The sequence below is a fragment of the Littorina saxatilis genome, linkage group LG8 (assembly GCF_037325665.1).
Source record: "Littorina saxatilis isolate snail1 linkage group LG8, US_GU_Lsax_2.0, whole genome shotgun sequence".
NCBI classification, from domain to species: domain Eukaryota; kingdom Metazoa; phylum Mollusca; class Gastropoda; order Littorinimorpha; family Littorinidae; genus Littorina; species Littorina saxatilis.
Window position 1 is genome coordinate 41,093,438 of NC_090252.1, and position 20,538 is coordinate 41,113,975.

The following is a 20,538-nucleotide window of genomic DNA, read 5'->3' on the forward strand; positions in this document are numbered from 1 at the left end:
TGACCTCTAAATTATTCAAATGTACTCTGAGATCAAAGACAATGACCAATGACAGGTGAGATCGAGACTCGGTTGTGATGGATAATCCATATGGTTGTGATGGATTATCCAGAATAATCCCCTCTACAGCTAACAGAGACAAAGAGGCAGGTCATGGGATACATAAGTGCTCCTGTATTGTTCACAGACTTCTTGAAATGGTTCAGTTACTTATTCTCCCCCGTTTCCCATCAGTCCAGCTCCGTACACCTCCCCCTCCTGGTCTTCTTGCTGCTCCAGCTGACGTTGACGACCAGCTCATGTGGTCCATGACCTGTGCCAGTGCAAAGTTGCCTCCGTTGAACTTCGCAACAGCCTCAGCGGTGGCTGCTTCCACCGGGTCTTTCCCAACAAAGACTTCTTTGGGGCAGTGTCCCCACTTGACATTGTGGAGAGACTCGTTGCTGTTCTGGGTCTTGCCATGGGCCACGCGCTTGAGAAGAATGGGATTTGTCATTCTTCTGTAGATTGGCAGAACAGCATGTGATACTTCCCTGGACAAGGTGGTGCCGTTGTGCTCTGCGTGTGGATGTGGTGGTCGCCCTTCTGCCCTGGCTCTTTGGAAAAAGCACCAGGAGGCTGGCCCGCCTGGACATCTGTCGTGGTGAGGGTCCTCGTCTGTTGAAGTTACATGGAAGAAAGTGGCCCAGATCGCCTGCTCCATGGCTCGCTGATCTTCAAGGTTGTTGAGGATCGCGCTACGGAAGTAGTTTTGCAAGCGTTGGCACTTTTCCTTGGCTAGTCGCCCCTCCCCTCTTCCACCAAGCCTTCCATCCTTTGATGCCTTGCGGAGAGCTGTGCCCATTCTCTTGGGGAGGTGGTTGGTACATTCCAGCTGGGTGATGGGACGTGTGGGACCGTAGGGCTGAGCTGCAGCCACAGCATTGAACGCAGTAGAATCTCCGTCCGACAGCATAGTTCTGTACCTGAGGTTGTGACGCTCAACAGACCTGCAGCACAGTAAAATTCAGAAAACCCATTGTGTAGGCAACCACATTGTGCACCTTTACGTGCAGAACACAATTTATGAGTTCAGGAGTTGCTTATAAGGGAAGGGGGGGGGTGTTGTGTTACAAAATAATGTTCACATTAGTATTGTTTTGTTATAAAAGGCTATAAATGAACTTTGTGACTGTGACTAATTCATAATTGAATCTTTGTGCTCTCTCTCTCTCTCTCTCTCTCTCTCTCTCTCTCTCTCTCTCTCTCTCTCTCTCTCTCTCTCTCTCTCTCTCTCTCTCTCTCTCTCTCTCTCTCTCTCTCTCTGTTCAAAAATTAAAGGATAGGCTATAGTGGGGGTATGCAGATCATATTCTTACCTTCCCCATAACTCCAACGCTGCATCCCTCTCCATAGACTTTGCAGATCCCTGGTGGTTGATGCTGCACTCAGGCCGGTGTTGCTGCTCCCACTGCAGTTGTTGGGCAGGGGTCATCTACTCCAACTTCTCCTTATTCATGGTACATGTGTGGCAGTAGGTGGAGTTTACAGAGAAGTCGAGCACCAACCCAGTGAGAACGTCAACCACCACTTCTACCCCATAATGTGACGAAAAAACCTTTTATGCCAGGTGCCATCAAAGGCAACATCTACCCAAAGCACACCGTCATCTTCTTACCAGGCAGCGTCTTCATCCTCTTCGTCAAACTGGATATCTGCTCTACCTTGAGGAAAGGTCTGCCTGTATGCAACATTTACATGCTCAACAGTTTCCACCAGTGTGACATTTGTTACGGCCAAGATGCTGGCATTGACCTTTTTATCAATTCTTTGATATGAGCTTTTGTTCATCACGGGCATGCCAAACACTGTGCACAGCTTTTCCACACTTGAGTACCCACTGCCAATCTCATGCGAGTATAGGACAATCTGTTTGTTCACGTCAAAAGGAACATTCTTCATGTGGTTACGGTTGCTCTCTCTAGGTGAAGAAAGTTCTGACCGTCTGTACTGACAGCTGTCACAGCAGCTAACTCTTGGGACAAGCCCATGGATTCTCCAACGCGAATTGTTAAATGTCCTGCCTCACATCCGATAATGGCGACTTAAGCTGACCACACTGAACGATACACCATGTACGCACTAGAATTGTCTTAATCTAAATATGTGTAATGATTAACTTGTGGGGTCCTGATTTGACCTAGTATGGTCCGCTGGACCCGAAAAGCAACAGCTAACTAACTAACTAACTAACTAACCATGTACGTTTCGGTTCAGCAGGCACATCGGCTGGCACATGTGCGTTCTGCAAGTTATCGGCACCACTAAATCTTCTTAGGTTCTTCTAGCAGAGGCAGAAACACCCTATATTTCTTGCTGGTTGTCGTGTCTATTGCACAACATTGGCCGAGGTTCGACTTGAAGTCGATGAGAAAAATGTGCATCACCTCCACCATCCAAAACGACACACTCCGCTACGCCAACTTCGCGGGGCGCGTTTTCATCGCCCGTGGACTTTTCTTGTACGGCTTTTCGAGCTAATGCAAGCTGCTTTTTACGCTTGCCCGATGCCTGCCACACAAACCTCTTTCTATCGTTGAATTTTGCAGTGAACAATGCTGGCCGAGTGATAGACGGTAGGGTAATTCGATCGACAAACCCATGTTGTGTTTACAGCGGATACGGCTTGTTGCGCATGCGCACGTAGCCTCCAGTCGCCACGGTAAGTTACAATGACCAACCAGAGAAGAGCTTTCATAGATCGACGGTGCATCTTGCAAATCCGGGAATTCCTGTCGCGGATAGTATGCTTGTGCTCTGACAGTTGAGCGAAAATAACGGGTATTGTTGACGTCACCAGCAAACGGGAATTCCCGCTGGATGGTGTCGTGTGCAACGAGTTAGTCTTCTTGGAAGAAAAGTGGCTGTTTCAAGCCCTTGAAAAGATCGATTGCTCAGCAAGTTTTCTGACTTTTATCACTCATGCATGTGCATTCACTTTAAAATTCATCACTTTATTTCAAAAAAGACGACACAATTGACAAAATAAACATTACACAATAAATCTAGTGTGTTCAAAGTACCTAATATTGCAGGAAACCCAAAACACATTTCAGAAGGATTTTAGTAAAAACAAGAAGGGCAAAGCCCATACGACTCACATGCTTGACCTTCTGCTTTACACATTTTTCCTACCAAAATACATGTGACCTTGACCCAAGGTCAAGGTCATCCAAGGTCATGCAACACAAAGCTGTTAATTCAAGACATAGGAAGTACAATGGTGCTTATTGGCTCTTTCTACCATGAGATATGGTCACTTTTAGTGGTTCACTCCTTATTTTGGTCACATTTCATAAGGGTCAAAGTGACCTTGACCTTGATCATATGTGACCAAATGTGTCTCATGATGAAAGCATAACATGTGCCCCACATAATTTTTAAGTTTGAAACAGTTATCTTCCATAGTTCAGGGTCAAGGTCACTTCAAAATATGTATACAATCCAACTTTGAAGAGCTCCTGTGACCTTGACCTTGAAGCAAGGTAAACCAAACTGGTATCAAAAGATGGGGCTTACTTTGCCCTATATATCATATATAGGTGAGGTATTCAATCTCAAAAACTTCAGAGAAAATGGGAAAAATGTGAAAAATAGCTGTTTTTTAGACAACATTTATGGCCCCTGCGACCTTGACCTTGAAGCAAGGTCAAGATGCAATGTATGTTTTTTGGGGCCTTGTCATCATACACCATCTTGCTAAATTTGGTACTGATAGACTGAATAGTGTCCAAGAAATATTCAACGTTAAAGTTTTCCGGACGGCCGGCCGGCCGGCCGGCCGGACGGACGGACGGACGGACGGACGGACGGACGACTCGGGTGAGTACATAGACTCACTTTTGCTTCGCATGTGAGTCAAAAATGTCGTGCCACCTCTTCCCTTAAAGTGAATAACTTTTGCATGTCATTGGAACGAACAATCAAATGAGTATCCAAAGCAGTCAGTTATGTGTGCCTGTCTTGTCTTAAAAACGACGCTATTTAAAGCCGAACAGTGTAGGTGTAATTTCTTTGAGAATCCATAAAAGGCGGTTTTTAATCATTTTAAGCAGTTAACGTTACAAAAAATACACGGTACATTTCAGTAACTCCTTAACGTATTGCCTTCAAATAGTCCAAACCTTGTGCTTACTAATGTCATCCCATACATATACAATTTATTAAGTCGTTGGAGACATTAGTTATGCTGTTATGCGACATGTCAGAAAAAAGATTTAAAATTGTAGTTTTTTTGCGGACTGAACAAAACATTTTTGTTCGCAATCTTCAAGAACAATAACGATAGCGCCTCATGCCAACATTGCATGCACTTTGTTGAATAAATGTGGATGTAATGAGAATTTCAACACTAAAGTCATCGTGAGCAAGTTGACCTTGACACATGGTGGGCAGCAAATGTTTCCGGACCACTGTCGGCATTTTGGGTGTAGGACCCCCTACGAGGTTCGGGCGCTTCGCTCCCTGAACTAAGCGCTTCGCGTCATCGATCTGTCCCTAAAATAATGTTTAACCCCCCCCCCCCCCCCCCCCCCCCCTTTAAAAATGATGTGATCCGCCTCTGATTAACACAGATCTCGAGAGTCATTGTTCTCTTAAAAGACTATGACACTAACTGTCTCGATCTGTGTAAAATTTCACATTTCACATATACTATACGAGCTGGTATTTATGAAACGAGTTTGGAAAGAATGTCCTCAATCAGAACAAACATCATTGAAAGCATAACTACTTGAATGTTAACGACTCACAGCACACAGCAGCCACGGGGTCGCAGGCCAGGAGCAGAGTTGCGTGGACACACGTGTCATAGCCTACGACACAGGACTCGTCGATATCTTTGTACTCCGCTTTCACTTATGTAACATAGAAACAAGCAAAATGCTGAATGGAAATAAATTAAGACAGACCACAGCTCTCAAATGTGTGAATTCACAAATCCTAAGGGAAGAGACAGTATAATATGTGTCTGATAGCTTGGACTCGTAGTATAGTACAGACATACAGAGAGAGAGAGAGAGAGAGAGAGAGAGAGAGAGAGAGAGAGAGAGAGAGAGAGAGAGAGAGAGAGAGAGAGAGAGAGAGAGAGAGAGAGAGAGAGAGAGAGAGAGAGAGAGAGAGAATTCATTTTTCGAGGGTTACAAGAATAAGCATAGATATGCTTTTTTTGCATCTGGCCCTCGCCCTAAAGAGGGACTAAACTATTGAGAGAGAGAGAGAGAGAGAGAGAGAGAGAGAGAGAGAGAGAGAGAGAGAGAGAGAGAGAAGAGAGAGAGAGAGGAGGGGGGGAGAGAGAGAGAGAGAGAGAGAGAGAGAGAGAGAGAGAGAGAGAGAGAGAGAGAGAGAGAGAGAGAGAGAGAGAGAGAGAGAGAGAGAGAGAGAGAGAGAATTGAATTGGACTTTATTTAACAAGGATTGAGATTTAAGGCTACGCCTTTTCTTACAATCTGTCCTTGGGACGCACAATGATAAAATTGAAAAATTAAAAATTAGCCCCAATTTCGAGGGCCACGCCCACAACTACTGAAAAGAAATTGAAATTGATGTACAGTGTTTTGAAAGTCTCATCCTCAAGAATTCAAAATGCTCAAAGAGAATCTCAGGAGGCCTCACATGAAGCCAGAATTGCCAGGAGAGAGGCCAGGCTGAGACTAGATGAGCAGCATACTGAGGCAGAGGATTTCCATTACCAGGCTGGGGCATACTATTTCAACAGAGGGAGGTTTGCTGAGATTTAGGGTGAAAAAGTTGCCGAAAATCGACGTTTCAAATCAGTTACTCCTTGATATTTTCAAAACTATTCATTGTATCTGCCTGAAATTGTGCATACTTACTCAGCATGCCCATAGCTATAGCATAAAGCACAAGTAGAAATTAATGTTTTAAATTGTTTCAAGATATTTATATGTAGCTGTATTTCGGGTATTTTGGTAGGCCCGCATGACAAAACGTTTGTAGAGTACAGCTTTAGTTCTGCTTCACGCTGCAGTACGGTCAGTTATTGATGTTCAGATGTAAAATGAAAGATTTAGAGTAATTGGTTATGAACATATCTGGGAGTGACTATGTGTGTGTTTTGTGAATGGGATTTTTAATATAATACATATTACCATTTGTGACTATTGTGTGCTGTTTGGAGGCAAACTACCATTTTTAAAATTCAGCCATTTCTACATGAACATGCCAAATTTGATTGTGAAATATTGATAAATGCCAGAATAACAAAATCATGAAATGTGTACCCGCCGCCAGCTAGTGGTGGGGCTTCTTGAAAGAATTGCATAATCTTCACATGCTAACAGATCAGATCTGTGGTAAATGCAATTGACTTCGATCTAGGCACGCATGAGGTAGAGACGACTATAGTGTGCAATATCTAAAAACAAATAGAATCACGTACCAGATTGTACTGGCAGCCTCAGGGATGGCCAAATCGTCCGCCCGGTCGCCAGGGGCGAGTAAAAAAATCTGCTGGGCTAGTACAAACCGCCTAGCAACTCGCCCGGCTGGCCAATGACAATTGTGGTCAAATGCGACCCTTTTGGTTGTAATATCCGATTGTAAAGCCATATGAACACTGCAGATCAACTGTGTTATGTACCGGGCCAGCGAAATTTCTGCCAGACTAGTGATTTTCTTGAAGTCACTCGCCCGGCTGGATGTGGTTAGTCGAGACTACCTTAATATAGTTTTGGCGATGACTGTTTTTTTGTTGTTAATCTGTTATTTGATGCCGACATTTTCACTAAACGCATGGTCACATTTTAAGGCAAATTAAAGCTAAGTTCAGGCAAAAAGTATACAATTGTCATTTTCCTCAATGTCTATGAGCCCAGAGCAGCAGATAATGTGTTTCTGATTAATATTACGTATGGCATAGGGCAGTCGTATGAGTATTTGCTTTCCTTGGTGTCAACATTTTTTCATTTAGTATTTGTTATAAATGTTATTTATTTATTTATTTATATTTATCCTACATACGTGAGAGAGATACCCGTGAGATAAAAATCGTTCAAATCACACGTGTGTATATCATGTAAATGAGGTCAACCGGAAGGTCATGCTATGTAAATTAGTAATTACATATTCATGAAGAACTACTTTTGCAACAAAATGGCAAATGCCACGAAACCGATTTGTCATCACTGAAAGAATTTTTTAGTGATGAGCTGTTCGAAGACATGTTTGGTGATGACGCGAATGACGAAGTCGATGAAGAAAAAAGCGAGTCATCCATGATTTATGATTTTTCTCCAATAGACTCATTCGTTCAGACAAACAAGAACAAGAACACTCTCCGAAAAACGGTTTACGATACGTCGCCTATCGACGTTTATGGCGAAACACGGGGACAAAAGAAACATTAGCACCATCCAACCACAAAAATTATGCAAAATTCTCTGCTCTCTTTTCATGAGTTTGAAAAAACCGGATGGCAAAGAGTATGAACCATCCCCACGCTGAGCGGCCTTCTCAGCAGCATCCATCGACAGTTGAAGTCTAAAAAGTACTGTGCATGCACACGTTATAGACGGCCCCGAATTTGCACTTGTAACTGAGAGAAGTCGTGAAGACAAAGCAGAAGATTGTTAAACAGGGAGGTTGTGGCAACTTACCTAACAGGGCTCAACCGCTGAAAGATGAAGATGTTGACAAGCTGTGGCAGACAAAACAGCTCAGAGTCGCAGATCCAGAAGTAATCCTGAATACTCTGTGGTGGCAAAACACAGTCAACTTTGGTCTGCGCAGCGTGACACCTCACAGGCACATGCAGTGGGGAGACGTGTCCTTGCATGAAGACAGGTATGGCAGAGAGTATCTCCAATTTTGCGAAAGACAATCCAAAACATGCCAGGGCGACATGTGAAGAAAAGCTGGGATCATCAACCCGAGGTAGATCTACACCAACCACTCTGCACGCCAGTTCCTAGTGCAGAAACTTTCCGAGAATAACGTTCCTCCGACCAAAATAATGCAGCTATTTGGCACAACAACGTTAAGCAGCATTTCCCAAGAGGAACACCGTGGCTTCAGTCTGATGCTAAACGGCACTGCACCGGTCTCGGAGCTGTCGCCAGTGTCGGCAGACGACACATTGGATTCGCACGGCCACTTCAACTCCAGCCGTCTCCACTGCCACTGCCACAATCACATCCCAGCAAACGCTAACAACACTGTTTGCAAGGCCTGTGCACGTTGGTACCATCAACATCAACCAATATTTGTCCAGTCACCAAACCGAGAAGTGACCATCTGAAAGCTGTCGACTCGCCTGGCTCCGACTAACGACTTGACTGTCATCCTATCGCGGAAGGATATGCTTTGCTGTTGTTGTTCCTTTTGGTTTCTTTTATCCTGTGGCCACTGCTTTTCTTTTTATCTGGTATATTTTGAAGTGACCATCATTTCGTTGTTCGAATTTATTTAATCAATGTTCAATATTAAACTTAACAGTGTTAACAAAGGCGAACTACTTTGTCCTAGTTTGAGAGTGTGTGTCATGGCGGAGGAATGAATGTCAAATTGAGTAAAGTGGTTTGAAGTTCTAAAGCGGGTTGATCCAAAGGCAATAGCGCTGTCGGTGACTTTTAGTTAGATCTGGCACAGAAGTATATAATGTAGGATAAACAGAATACTACATGGCTTGCTGTGTCGTACCAGATTTACACTCGTTGCTTTTTCAAATAGTGAACAGCTCGCTTTCGCTCGCAGTTCACTATTTAAAAAAACAACTCGTGTAAATCTGGTACGACACAGCAAGCCATGTAGTATTCTCTATTTGTATTGTACATTTGCTGTTTATGAGACCTGAACAGACAGTTTGACTGAATGTCTGACAAATGTAGAGAATGTGTATACTTCATGTAGAGCAAGAACTTACCGCAGACACCCGCAGATGCAAAATAATTATCTGCACACACGCATGACTTTGGTGACGTTGACGAAGGGCATTCAGCGTTTGGATCATCGCAGACTGCACCTATGCAGGCGCCGCCAGGCCTCCCTACCCCTGGATCTGTTGAAACAAATCGGTTTTCGGTTAAAAGCCTTGCCATGTAAACGATTCGGCTCACCATCTCAGAGCTGATCAGGCTTACATGTATACACAAAATACGACCATCCCTCAATTTGGACACATAGCCAAATTGAACATCCTGACTGCTTGCTGAATACTGTTAGATTGTAGGGGGTTGTCGAGTGTTAGATGTGTGGTGTCCATGGGGAGGGATGGTCCTATTCCATTTGAAAGCCCGGCCTGATCTCAGAAGGTGAGTGGAATTGTTGACACAGGAAGGTTTGTACCTATAAATATAGATATAGTGTCATTTTTAGTCGGATGCTGTGGGTTTATTACGTGTGTGTGTGTGTGTGTGTGTGTGTGTGTGTGTGTGTGTGTGTGTGTGTTACTTGATGAGAGAGAGTGTGTGTGTGTGTGTGTGTGTGTGTGTGCGTGTGTGTGTGTGTGTGTGAGAGTGTGTGTGTGTGTGTGTGTGTGTGTGTGTGCATTACTTGGTGAGAGTGAGCGAAAGAGTATGCATGCGTGTGTGCGTGCGTGCGTGTTTGTTTGTTTGTTTGCTTAACGCCCAGCCGACCACGAAGGGCCATATCAGGGCGGTGCTGCTTTGACATATAACGTGCGCCACACACAAGACAGAAGTCGCAGCACAGGCTTCATGTCTCACCCAGTCACATTATTCTGACACCGGACCAACCAGTCCTAGCACCAACCCCATAATGCAAGACGCCAGGCGGAGCAGCCACCAGATTACCAATTTTAAAGTCTTAGGTATAACCCGGCCGGGGTTCGAACCCACGACCTCCCGATCACGGGGCGGACGCCTTACCACTAGGCCAACCGTGTCGGTGTACGTGCGTGTGTTCATTGAACTTACAACATTCTCCCCCGGTGACTCCGTAGTAATGTTCATCGCACTCGCAGGTTCCGTTGTTCGCCGAGCACGTAGCATGTGCTCCACACTCTCCACCTGAACCATCGGTACACGCAGCGCCTACTTTGGTCGATGTCACATTCACTGTCAGATTGTACAATCACACATAGAATATAGAATCATAGACATTTATTCTTTAACTCTTTCAGCCCTGTTATTTGCTGGACATTACTTCCCCTTGTTCCTGCTTATTTTAGTACTAAATATACCCTTCATTCCTGGGTTCTGGGTTCATATAAGGCCTTCTCCTTATACAGACAACATACTAAATAACCTGAAACATGCTTGTGTACTTACAGTTTGATGAACACATTAACCCAGCCCAAGTATATCCAAAGCATGTCTATTGTCTCACTCACATTAAGTCACAGAGTCCTCAGGTAATTGTGTTCTCATAGTCAAGAGGTACGTATCAGCTGTAAGCACAAGTTCGTTTCCTGAATGCACAACCCAAAATGTTACTAATCCTGCTTACAAAACACATAGATCTACTTCAAGAGGATGTACTGCACATTATATACACCACCAAATATAAGTAATTATACACTGATGACATATGTCTTTTTTTCACAGGTAATTAACCTGTGTAAAACGTGAAGAGTTGAAAAACAAATGCGCATTTTCATAGTCTAACTTATCACCACAGACACTGTCATTTACTAACACATTTGCAAGCTCTGCTCTCTCCTCCTGTAGTTAACACAGATCAGCATGATTATCATACACTTTATCCTCTGAACACGTATCACTGTCACTGTGTGTCCCATCTTCTGCCAACGTTACAACTACACAACCAACTGGTCAGCACTTTTCATTTCCTCTTCTAATCCCATGGGTGCAACTCTGCCGGCTACACGCCGGCAGCCGGTTTTTGGTTTCATCGGCTGCCGATGTTTTTGTTCCAGGAGAGGTTTTTTTTGGGCATTTTAAATACTAAAAAAGCTGGACCCCAACTTTTGCCGGTTTTTGGAATTTTCCAGGTTGCACCCATGTAATTCCATTTCTGCTAGCGGACTAATTAGGTGCCAGGCACTTTCCCACAGCCAGTCACATACCAAGAGATGTTTATGACAACATTCCCAGTCCCGCTTGCAGTGGGGGAGGTCAATGAAGCAAGGCCCATGTGACAGAGATACCGTTATGTATCGATTGGACATTGGATTTCTCTTCTTTGAGCCATGTGACGTCAGAGGCCTACAAAACTTCATATTTGGGCGTTTCAGGTTAACCGAAACTTCAAAGGAACTACTTACTTCATATTTGGGACACGCGGATTAACCCACAGATCAAAACACACGTCTGCCAAACTGTAAAAATGAAGCGATTTGCAGATCTATCTCGGGAAGGAATTGAAAACAAAAGACGACTTTTAACTCCCTCATATTGCAGGCAACACACAACTCCAAGTTTTGCCGCGGCCAAATTCAAACCCCTCTCGAGGTTCACTCAGCTCTGTCGCACACACAGCCACCGGCCGAGTCGATATGCGCGGGGCAAGTAGTTTCGACATGTCGGCTTTAAAGATATGAATTTCTTCCTCAGTGCAGAAAATGAACCTGACATGCCACCATCCACGACAATGCAAGTTCTGCCTACTTTCCACAACTGTACCATAAACAACTTGAACATCACAATAACAAAATAAGACCCAACGTGTTAATTGTCTCTGCTTTTAACCCCACAAGCTAACTCAATGAACTCGTCCAGTCTTGATCGCGAGACAGGGTGACGACAAGTGTGTACAACAGTTACTGACACTGACGGTGCAAAGAGATGTAGCAATTTAATTGATGTTTTATTTGATGTTCATGAATTTTCCGTTCCTTTGATTATGTTCTGAACAAAATGTTGCGATAATCAAATATTCTAATGTTAATTGAGGGAGTTAAATAAACTTTTGAAGTTGCACTATTTTTGTGGCGCATTAAAGTGTATGTGTTTGGTGTAATTAGGTGTTCTTGGTGTGTGTGTGTTTGATTGCATGTGTGTGTGTGCTCGTTCAATCGTCAAAACAACAACAAAGTCAGTACCCGAACGGAATTCGATCGATACATAAACATTATTTGCGTTTTTGACCAAAATATGACATTTTACACAGATCTCGACAGTAATTGTTCACCTCGACCGCTATCGCGGTCTCGGAGAACAATGACTGTCTCGATCTGTGTAAAATATCATACTTTGGTCAAAAACGCAAATAAGTAGAGGTTACACGCCGAGTCTCAGTGAGTATTAAAAATAATGGTCGAAGTTAGCGGATCATGAAAAATGCGAGCTTTAGCGAGCTTTTTCATGACCGCGAACTGAGACCATTATTTTTTATAATCACTGAGACGAGGTGTGTAACCTCTTTATTCCTCCTTTCTTCAGTTATTCAAAGAAAAGAGGAGGTTTTTTTGCGAAAGTTTGATCGAATCCTATTCACTCAACCAGTCAACCTGCGCAGGCGATCGATTAATGCGCGGTTGTATAGTTCCGTGCAAATCATTCCATTCTGTTAACACTTCTTGTCAGTTTTCCTATTTTGGACTAAAATCAAGTAGGCCTACACATATATATATACTGTTATTCTGCTGTGGCGGCAAAGGCAGATATTGTGTGTTCTGTATATGTTTTGGTATCGCTTAGGATAATGTTCTTTCGTCAAATGGGACTAGCAGACGAACTTTTGCACCCGTGTTCCAACGTTAAAAACTGTATGAAGTTCAGTTTTCTGGGAAAAAAAAGTGTATGAAACCGCTTTATGTTGTTTAAATTGATGAGATGTGTGCATTTGGTTGCGTGTGATCTGTTTATTAAATGAAATATTGTTGAAAACTGACCGTCGGATTGCAGTCTGTTGTCGAAGAAACTGAGTGAAAAGAAGGGGAACTACTCTTGTCGCTAGACAAAGTATGAGTTACTTGCCTTGCGGGAAATTGCTTGTGATGAACGTTTGAGCACGGCAGATCTAGATTCAGAAAACAACCGAACTCATGGATTTTATATGGAGATTCATGTGTTCAGGCAGTTGTTAATTTAAATGCGGTATGTTTGTATTGTTTGCTCCAGAGATGTATACTTCGTACATTAGAGCGTTCGGAACTTTTCAGTCGCAAAAAGTAGTACCGAAACAGAACAACTTCTCAACCCATTGCACTATCGAGGATTCAGGCTGTTGCTGGGTCGTTATTTGTTTGGTTGCTGGGTCATTATCGAAAAATAACTACCCCTACAAGTTTACAGAGGTAAAGAAGCAGAGGGGGGAATAACCTACAATAACCGCGGTAGCGGTGGGCAGGAATGAAGGGAGCTTTGTTTACTCCCCCGCTCTCTCTCTCTCTCTCTCTCTCTCTCTCTCTCTCTCTCTCTCTCTCTCTCTCTCTCTGACAGTAACAGTCGGCCTGTCTGTATGTCTGCCTGTCTGTCTGTCTGTCTGTCTTTCTTTCTTTCTGTCTGTTTGTCTTTCCGCCTGTCTGTGTTTCGTTGTTGTCCTTCAAAATACGGAATGACAACAGTATGTGCTCTTTCTAATATGTGTGTTGTTCTTGTTTTTGTCGATAGTGGTTGGTTTCCTTTGTGCTGTTTTGTACTTTTCTTCCTTAAAGTGTTGTTCCTTTTTTTGGTAATGGTTTACAACTACTTTTGTCGAATTTGAAATACGTTTTTTTCTTCTGATTTTAATAGCCTTAGCGAGCAAAGTATGTGAAATAATAAAGCACTATGACTCAGGATATAAATGATTTCCCGTCCATCTTGTACAGCCACATCCGTTGATTTCGCCAACTATCGGACGCGCATGTCATTTCTAGTTCCTTAAAATAATATGAAAGTGACTTCAGTAATCATACTGATGTATGGTACATAGCCTAAGCTTAAAGGCACAGTCAGCCTCCCATAAACAATCACAGCCACTGTCTGGCTTTTACACACAGTACAAACACCCTTTCATGTAAACACTTACCGCTTGAGAACATCATATGAGCCCTCCGTAAAGAGCGAGCAATTTTCAAAGAATTTATTTTTGCGTGGTGTATCTTACCCCTGAGCCATCGTGAACCCGTGTGATCCAGTTTCCTTTTTTTCACAATTTAGTCGTCAGTTTGTGATTTCCATGCGACTCGCTGTAAGCTTATCTGCAATAGCAGGTTATTGTGTACCTCTGAATCTAAAACGCAACAAACGGCTGCAAGTCACACGAACTAGAGCAGTGGCGGTTGACCGTTCAGAGGAACTGGCGCTATGCAGAACCATCGTCTGCTACGAGAAAGACGTTTTGCGTGACACGTTTCCGGGCTTTTCTTTTTTCACACTTTCAAAACTTCGAATTGTACTGATCTTTTCTTGAGGAAAAAATATTTGTCTTATGATTTAAGAATGTTTGTGTAACAAGCTGTCAATTTATTATTTAGATTTTAAAAGTTAGGTCCAGCATCAACACGAGGCGCCTGATAGTCCGTTCGGATAGTCCACGAAATTAAATTGTTTGAAAATGTCTCACTCTCGACAGAAAGCAGCCAGGATGTTCCCGTTCGGTGAGCGTTCAAATGGAAGTATGCTTGCACTGTATGTAGAGGCTCGGGGAGCTCAGTGATTGTTTACGGGAGGCTCAATGTGCCTTTAACAAAACGATTATGGCTACAAATTGGTCACCCCAACTAAAGGATTAATTCCCGTGTAATGTCTTTTAAACGTTCTATGCCACCTAAGCAAAACACAATTTTCTGGATAAAAGCAAATGGTTTGACTTTCTCCTCTGATGTAACAGTTGCCAAGCTTAGAAGTGCCTATTTTGACTTGTTTTTACTTGGTACCTTACGTTTTTGTCAGGGCAATTGTGGGGGTCACGTTATCTCTGGGAGAGAAATCGGCTATCGGAAAAGTTTGCCACACTGAGTGCCTTAAATGGCGTAGGAAGTTTGAACGAAATGACATGGGAATTATTGTTTTAGTTGGGGTAATTTGTATTCCCACTAATTGCATTGATCCCAGCAAAGATTGAGGTATCCCACAAACGCTATACTGTAATCGACTTAAGAAATGGTCATGCCGATAATAATGATAAAGAATCCTGGAGGTATCCCACAATCGCTATACTGTAATCGACTTAAGAAATTGTCATGCCGATAATACATTAAATGGAAACACACTAACTAAAATACGGTGGGTAACATATAGGACTATTCTTGTTTTCAGCAAACGCCACACAAAGCCGCTTTGGCCGGGTAGAAATTCCAACGTTACCACGTCTACTGTGGTCCTTACATGTGTTAGTGTGTGTGTGTGCGTGTGTGTTTTAGTGTATGTGTGCGTGTGTGTTTTAGTGTGTGTTTGTGTGTGTGTGTGTGTGTGGGTACGCGCGCGCGTGGATGTGAGTGTGTGTATGTGTGTAAGCAAGAGAGAGAGAGAGAGAGAGAGAGAGAGAGAGAGAGAGAGAGAGAGAGAGAGAGAGAGAGAGAGAGAGAGAGAGAGAGAGAGAGAGAGAGAGAGAGAGAGAGAGAGAGAGAGAGAGAGAGAGAGAGAGAGAGAGAGAGAGAGCGGATGTGTCCTTCGGTGGGGGTACGCAGTGCCTTGGCATTGCACTTCTACTGAATGTGTATACTTGTTTAAGGAACCACAGCACCAAAGAGACACAACTATGAATATTGACATCATGCCTTTCGGGATGTCTGTCAACTTTTGATTGTGTAACTTGGCTTAACGTACCGCAAGAGTTCCCTAGGCTTCCCGTTGTTCCTGCGTTGCATACACACATCTCGGACCCGGCGTCACCCGCACACGTCATTGTGTCGTCACACGAATCTGTGTCACTGGAGGCGCAACTATGGCCAACAGTTTTTTCTGTAATAGCCTCTGAAAATCCAGTTAAGCATAATCGAAAAAAAGTATTGAAGGACTATCGTAGAAGCTTTGTGGTTGTGATTTCTATTGAAAACACAGCATTCAAAACAAAATTGTCGACAGACTATGACCAAAGTGCAATATCCACTGACAATTTAGTAAAGCATCACTAAAAGAATATTAAAAGACAATGACAGAGGTGTTGTGATTTCTGAAAATCAAACAAACCAATGAAAACAGTTTCTCGAAAGACGAGAGATGAAGAGTAGCAATCATCATTTTCACTGAAAATCAAGCAATAATAGACTCACCGCATGTCCCAGTGTGTATGTTAAGCTTAAAATCAGCATTACACAGACAGATGAAGTTCACGCACTGAAGGTTGGAATTAACCACACACGGTGTTGTGTCTGAGCAGGACCCTCCGTGCAAAGCTGTGGAATCACTTAGCTCTGAAAACAATGAAAAGTGTGGCCAGTCCATGGATCCTTGAATCGGTCATTCAGCCAGCCAATAGTTAATTCCCGAATAATCTTTGCTTCAGTCATTGTTTCAATCAGTCAGTCAGTCAGGCAGGCATACGCTTACTCATAGTCCTTTGTATAATCCCAACTGGCTGATTTGCTACTGTTTTGCTTTATTGCGTAAGTACGGGAGCGTGCGCGTCCTCCCTCTTACCACTGTTGAGTTTTGGCATGCGCTCTACCCCCACCCGTCCCCTGTTGCTGTTTGACATGTGTCTTGATTGTATTTATTGTTCAAAATGCCCCCAGGGGTTATGGACTAATAAAAAACTTGAAACTTGAAACTTGACATGTGTCTTACCAAATGCAAAATGACGATCATGCATTAAACAGATAATTCCCTTGCTAAAGACCCACGCCTCTTAACCCTACGAAAAATGACTTGTATTGTGACGTGACAATGTTACATATCCATGAACTGTTTTCGGAAGTAAGCGGATTATTAACCCTATCTTTGGGTTACAAACGATTACAAACGATTCTCATACATGCTCTTAAGTGGGAAAGTTAACCAAAGAGGAAGAAAGAAGCTATCACGACATGGATGGATTGAAGATGACTCGGAATATGCTCTGCAAATGAAGACGTATTTTTAGAGACACACCCCTTCTACTACTACTAATAATAACTGGACATTTGTAAATGCCTAACCTATGGCCTTTTACAACAGAACATATGCAAAATAGAACAACCAAATGTACAACCTACATAAAACAATTAATCATACGGACAAAAATCACCACATGTACTGTTCACACCAATCATACCAACTTTAAGGGAGAGGAGTACGTGTAGAAATGGAATGGAAAAGACATTAAGCCGGTTTGGTGTAATATTGTGTGAAAAAGAAAGTGTTCAACTGTTGTTTGAAAGAGCTGAGAGAGGTGCAGTGTCTGACAGAGAAGGGAAGAGAGCTCCAGAGTGGTGCATGGTGCAGCACAACAGAAGGTTTTTGTTCCGTGCTTCGTATTAAACCATGTTCCGACCAGGCCTTTATATCGGATAAGACCATTCCTTCACTTGGAAACATGTCACAATTCAACACCTTGACTGCTTGCTCAGGTGAGTTGGACTTTTGTTAATAAATTAATTTCTTCAAAAGCTACTCAAACCAGGCGCCGACCAGATCTGAGATGGTGAGTTAAACTGTGTTTAACAAAGGCAGTGTGCCTTTAAGAATGCACCTGAAGTTCTAAGCCGTTCCTCACCAGCCTTCCTTATGAGTTGGGGTGCTGAGACGCTAAGGACAGTCCTTTGTAATACGTACCACATAGACCACTGTCGGCATTTTGGGTGTAGGCCGTGCCACATGTGCACAGGTTGGTTGTGCAATTTGCCCCCGACACGCAGAGGTTCGCGTAGCCATCTGCTGAGCACCCCTGCCCTGCCTGGATCACTGAAACACCCAGTAGTTACTACAACTAAACTGGTAGTTAGCTACCTTTGCGTCATTCGTATGCCTAGCTGTATTGTCGTGAGTTCTCCATGGCAAAAATTCCGCTACGCATTTAGAGTTGGCCCTTTGCAGACAAAAATCCAAAATTCATTGCGTTCGCTGTTTGAAACAATTTTGCTGGAATTTTGCTTCCTTTCAGCAGTCATATTTGAAGGAGTAAATCCAACAATCCATTCACTTATTACCACAATCAGAAAACAGAATGATTATACATGCAAGGTTGCCACACAACACGGGGGATAACCGATCAAAGGCCGAGCGGAAGCCGAAGGCGGCGCCTGACACGTGTGAAGGCAAGTTTTGTCTGTTTTCTAGGTATTGTTTGATTTATGTCAGGATTTAAGGTAAGCTACTGATTCAGCGATGACTAAATTTGTTTCTCGATGCATACAAAGTCAGAGAGCGATTGATATTTGCCCGTAAATAGCCTTCAAAGCTGAAAATGTCGGCGATCGAGCACCGGAAATGGCTGTTCGATGGGTTTTGCAAGGAAAAATGTGCTTTATTTCACCATATCAACTCGTATTTGGTATGGGTACGGGATTCTAGAGGACGAAGGAGTCATAAGAGGTGCAAAGAAGTGCTATTTGGGAGTAGAATAAATCTTCCGAGCCAGTAGACAAGAGAAGGTCATATTTGAGAGATGCGCGTAGGCGGAGCTTTCCGACAAGCAAATGATACAGCAGATTAATCATTCGTTTTGATCAGAAACATAGTCTCTAGTTTTTATGAATGAGTTTTCTCATTAAAACAATCACGAGAACTCTCTCGCTTAGCCTAATGGCTGTTCGATGGGTTTCGCAAGTAGAAATGTGCTTTATTTCACCACATCAGCTCGTATTTGACATCGGTTTGGTATTCTAATCCTACCGCGAACTGGATAGCAGACGCCGCACGTGTGAACGAAATTTTAAAAAAGCGTACATCTGTACAGTGCAGCAAAACGGTTCTGTGCATCATTGTCAATGTAAATAGTAATCAACTTAGAAGCACACGTACCCTGTTGCCCTTAGATAACGGCACCCACACTAAGCCAAATAGCTGTCTCTCGTGTACACCCACACACACCCACACACACACACACGCACGGCACGCACGCACACACACACACACACACACACACTCAAACGTACACACACACACACACACACACACACAAACTCATTCTAATGGGTTTGGAGCATCTGTTTGTACAGTCTGAAGATGAAGAAATGGTTCTTGTGTCAGAGGAGGTGGAGGAAGAATTAGATGCACCTGTGTCAGGTCCATCCGGATCCGCTGCTCCGGCCATATGCCACCATTCTGGCAAATCGTTCGCCTATGGCAAAAATCTAAAGAGACATATAAGGCAATTGCACTACCAAGGTGAACCCGTGGTGTGTACAGAACCAGGGTATCTTAAAACGTTATTAGGGTTAGGAAAGGAATTTCCAAAAGGAATATTTACTTCTATAACTGCAGCAGAAAGGATCTAATTCAACCCACAAAAGTGTTGTTGTTTTTTCAAACATGTAGGTCCACTTCTTGTGGGCGTCAGGTTTGCCTGACTACAGAGAATGCACCAGGGTGTATTTGCCGGTGGTTTTCTCGGATCTTGCTCCTTGTAAAAACCATGTTTCTGTATGATCTAAAAACAAACAGAAACGGCTACAGGAAATGTACATACATTTATAATATCACAGATATTTGTAACTTCTGGAGATTTTAGTAAATGTATAATATGTGGATATTACTAAGACTCACAGGTATATTACAATTGCTTGTCTTAACATGTTCTTGTATAAGACATCAATGAAATGAGTAATTTTACTTTTGGTGCTACCATGCTGCCATAGATCACTTTGGAGAGTTTCCTCTTTAGTCGGCTGGCCGGCAAAGTTACCAGCGGAGAGTCCGCGGCTGCCCTCTCACCCTTTCTTTCAAGGCGTACAAATCCTTGCTGTGGCACACCCCTCCCCCCCTCCCCGGTGAGTAGACATGAATGGGGCATCCGCAACTACCTCCCCCCCCCCCCCACCCCCACCCCCTCCTCAAACCCGGGCAGAGACACAGAGCCCAAAACGGCGCTTCCAGGCAACATCTGCTGCTACCCCCCCCCCCCCCCCCAAACTACGGCAGATGCATCCCCACGATCGAATCAGACATCAAATGGCACAGCCATCAGCTGCCCTTGCGCTCACTCACCACCCCCCACCCACCCCGGGTACCATGTGCTATCAACAGTTTTCTATTATTTGAACGAGTGAGAGAAGACTTGCCAACAGGCCAAAAAGAAACTATGAGAGAGAGATAACTTTATTTTACAAGGATAAATATTTAAGGGTAAGTGAGAGAGTTCTCGTGATTGTTTTAATTAAAAAACTCATTCATAAAAACTAGAGACTATGTTTCTGATCAAAACAAATGATTAAAGGCACAGTAAACATCCCGTAAACCATCACAGATACTGTCAGGCTTTTACACACAGTACAAACACCCTTCCATTTGAACACTCACCGAACGGGAACATCCCAGGTGCCCTACGTGAAGAGCGAGCAATTTTCAAAGAATTATTTTTTTCGGATTGTCTCCATCTCAATCGGACCCATCCTGAACTCAGGTCAAAAATGAGTTACTTCCCTTCAACTGGCGATAGCCGTGGAGCGATGATTATCAGAATGAATCGGACCGTGGTGCGTTTTGGCGCTAGACCTAACTTTTAAAATCTAAATAATGAATTGACAGCTTGTTACACAAACATTCTTAAATC

The 20,538-nt window shown here is 43.3% G+C and overlaps 1 protein-coding gene across 1 annotated transcript in view; it reads right to left on the reverse strand.

Moving 5' to 3' along the window:
• Nucleotides 1-20,538, reverse strand: part of LOC138974654 (cell death abnormality protein 1-like) — a 29,775-nt gene that overhangs the window by 5,493 nt on the left and 3,744 nt on the right. Inside the window, exons 2-7 of the mRNA XM_070347377.1 lie at nucleotides 17,601-17,729; nucleotides 16,121-16,261; nucleotides 15,675-15,821; nucleotides 9,933-10,073; nucleotides 8,921-9,055; nucleotides 4,791-4,895 (exon numbers count right to left, since the gene is read on the reverse strand). Coding sequence (XP_070203478.1) covers nucleotides 4,791-4,895; nucleotides 8,921-9,055; nucleotides 9,933-10,073; nucleotides 15,675-15,753 — 460 coding nt within the window. The 5' untranslated portion in view covers nucleotides 15,754-15,821; nucleotides 16,121-16,261; nucleotides 17,601-17,729. The remainder of the gene's footprint in view (nucleotides 1-4,790; nucleotides 4,896-8,920; nucleotides 9,056-9,932; nucleotides 10,074-15,674; nucleotides 15,822-16,120; nucleotides 16,262-17,600; nucleotides 17,730-20,538) is intronic.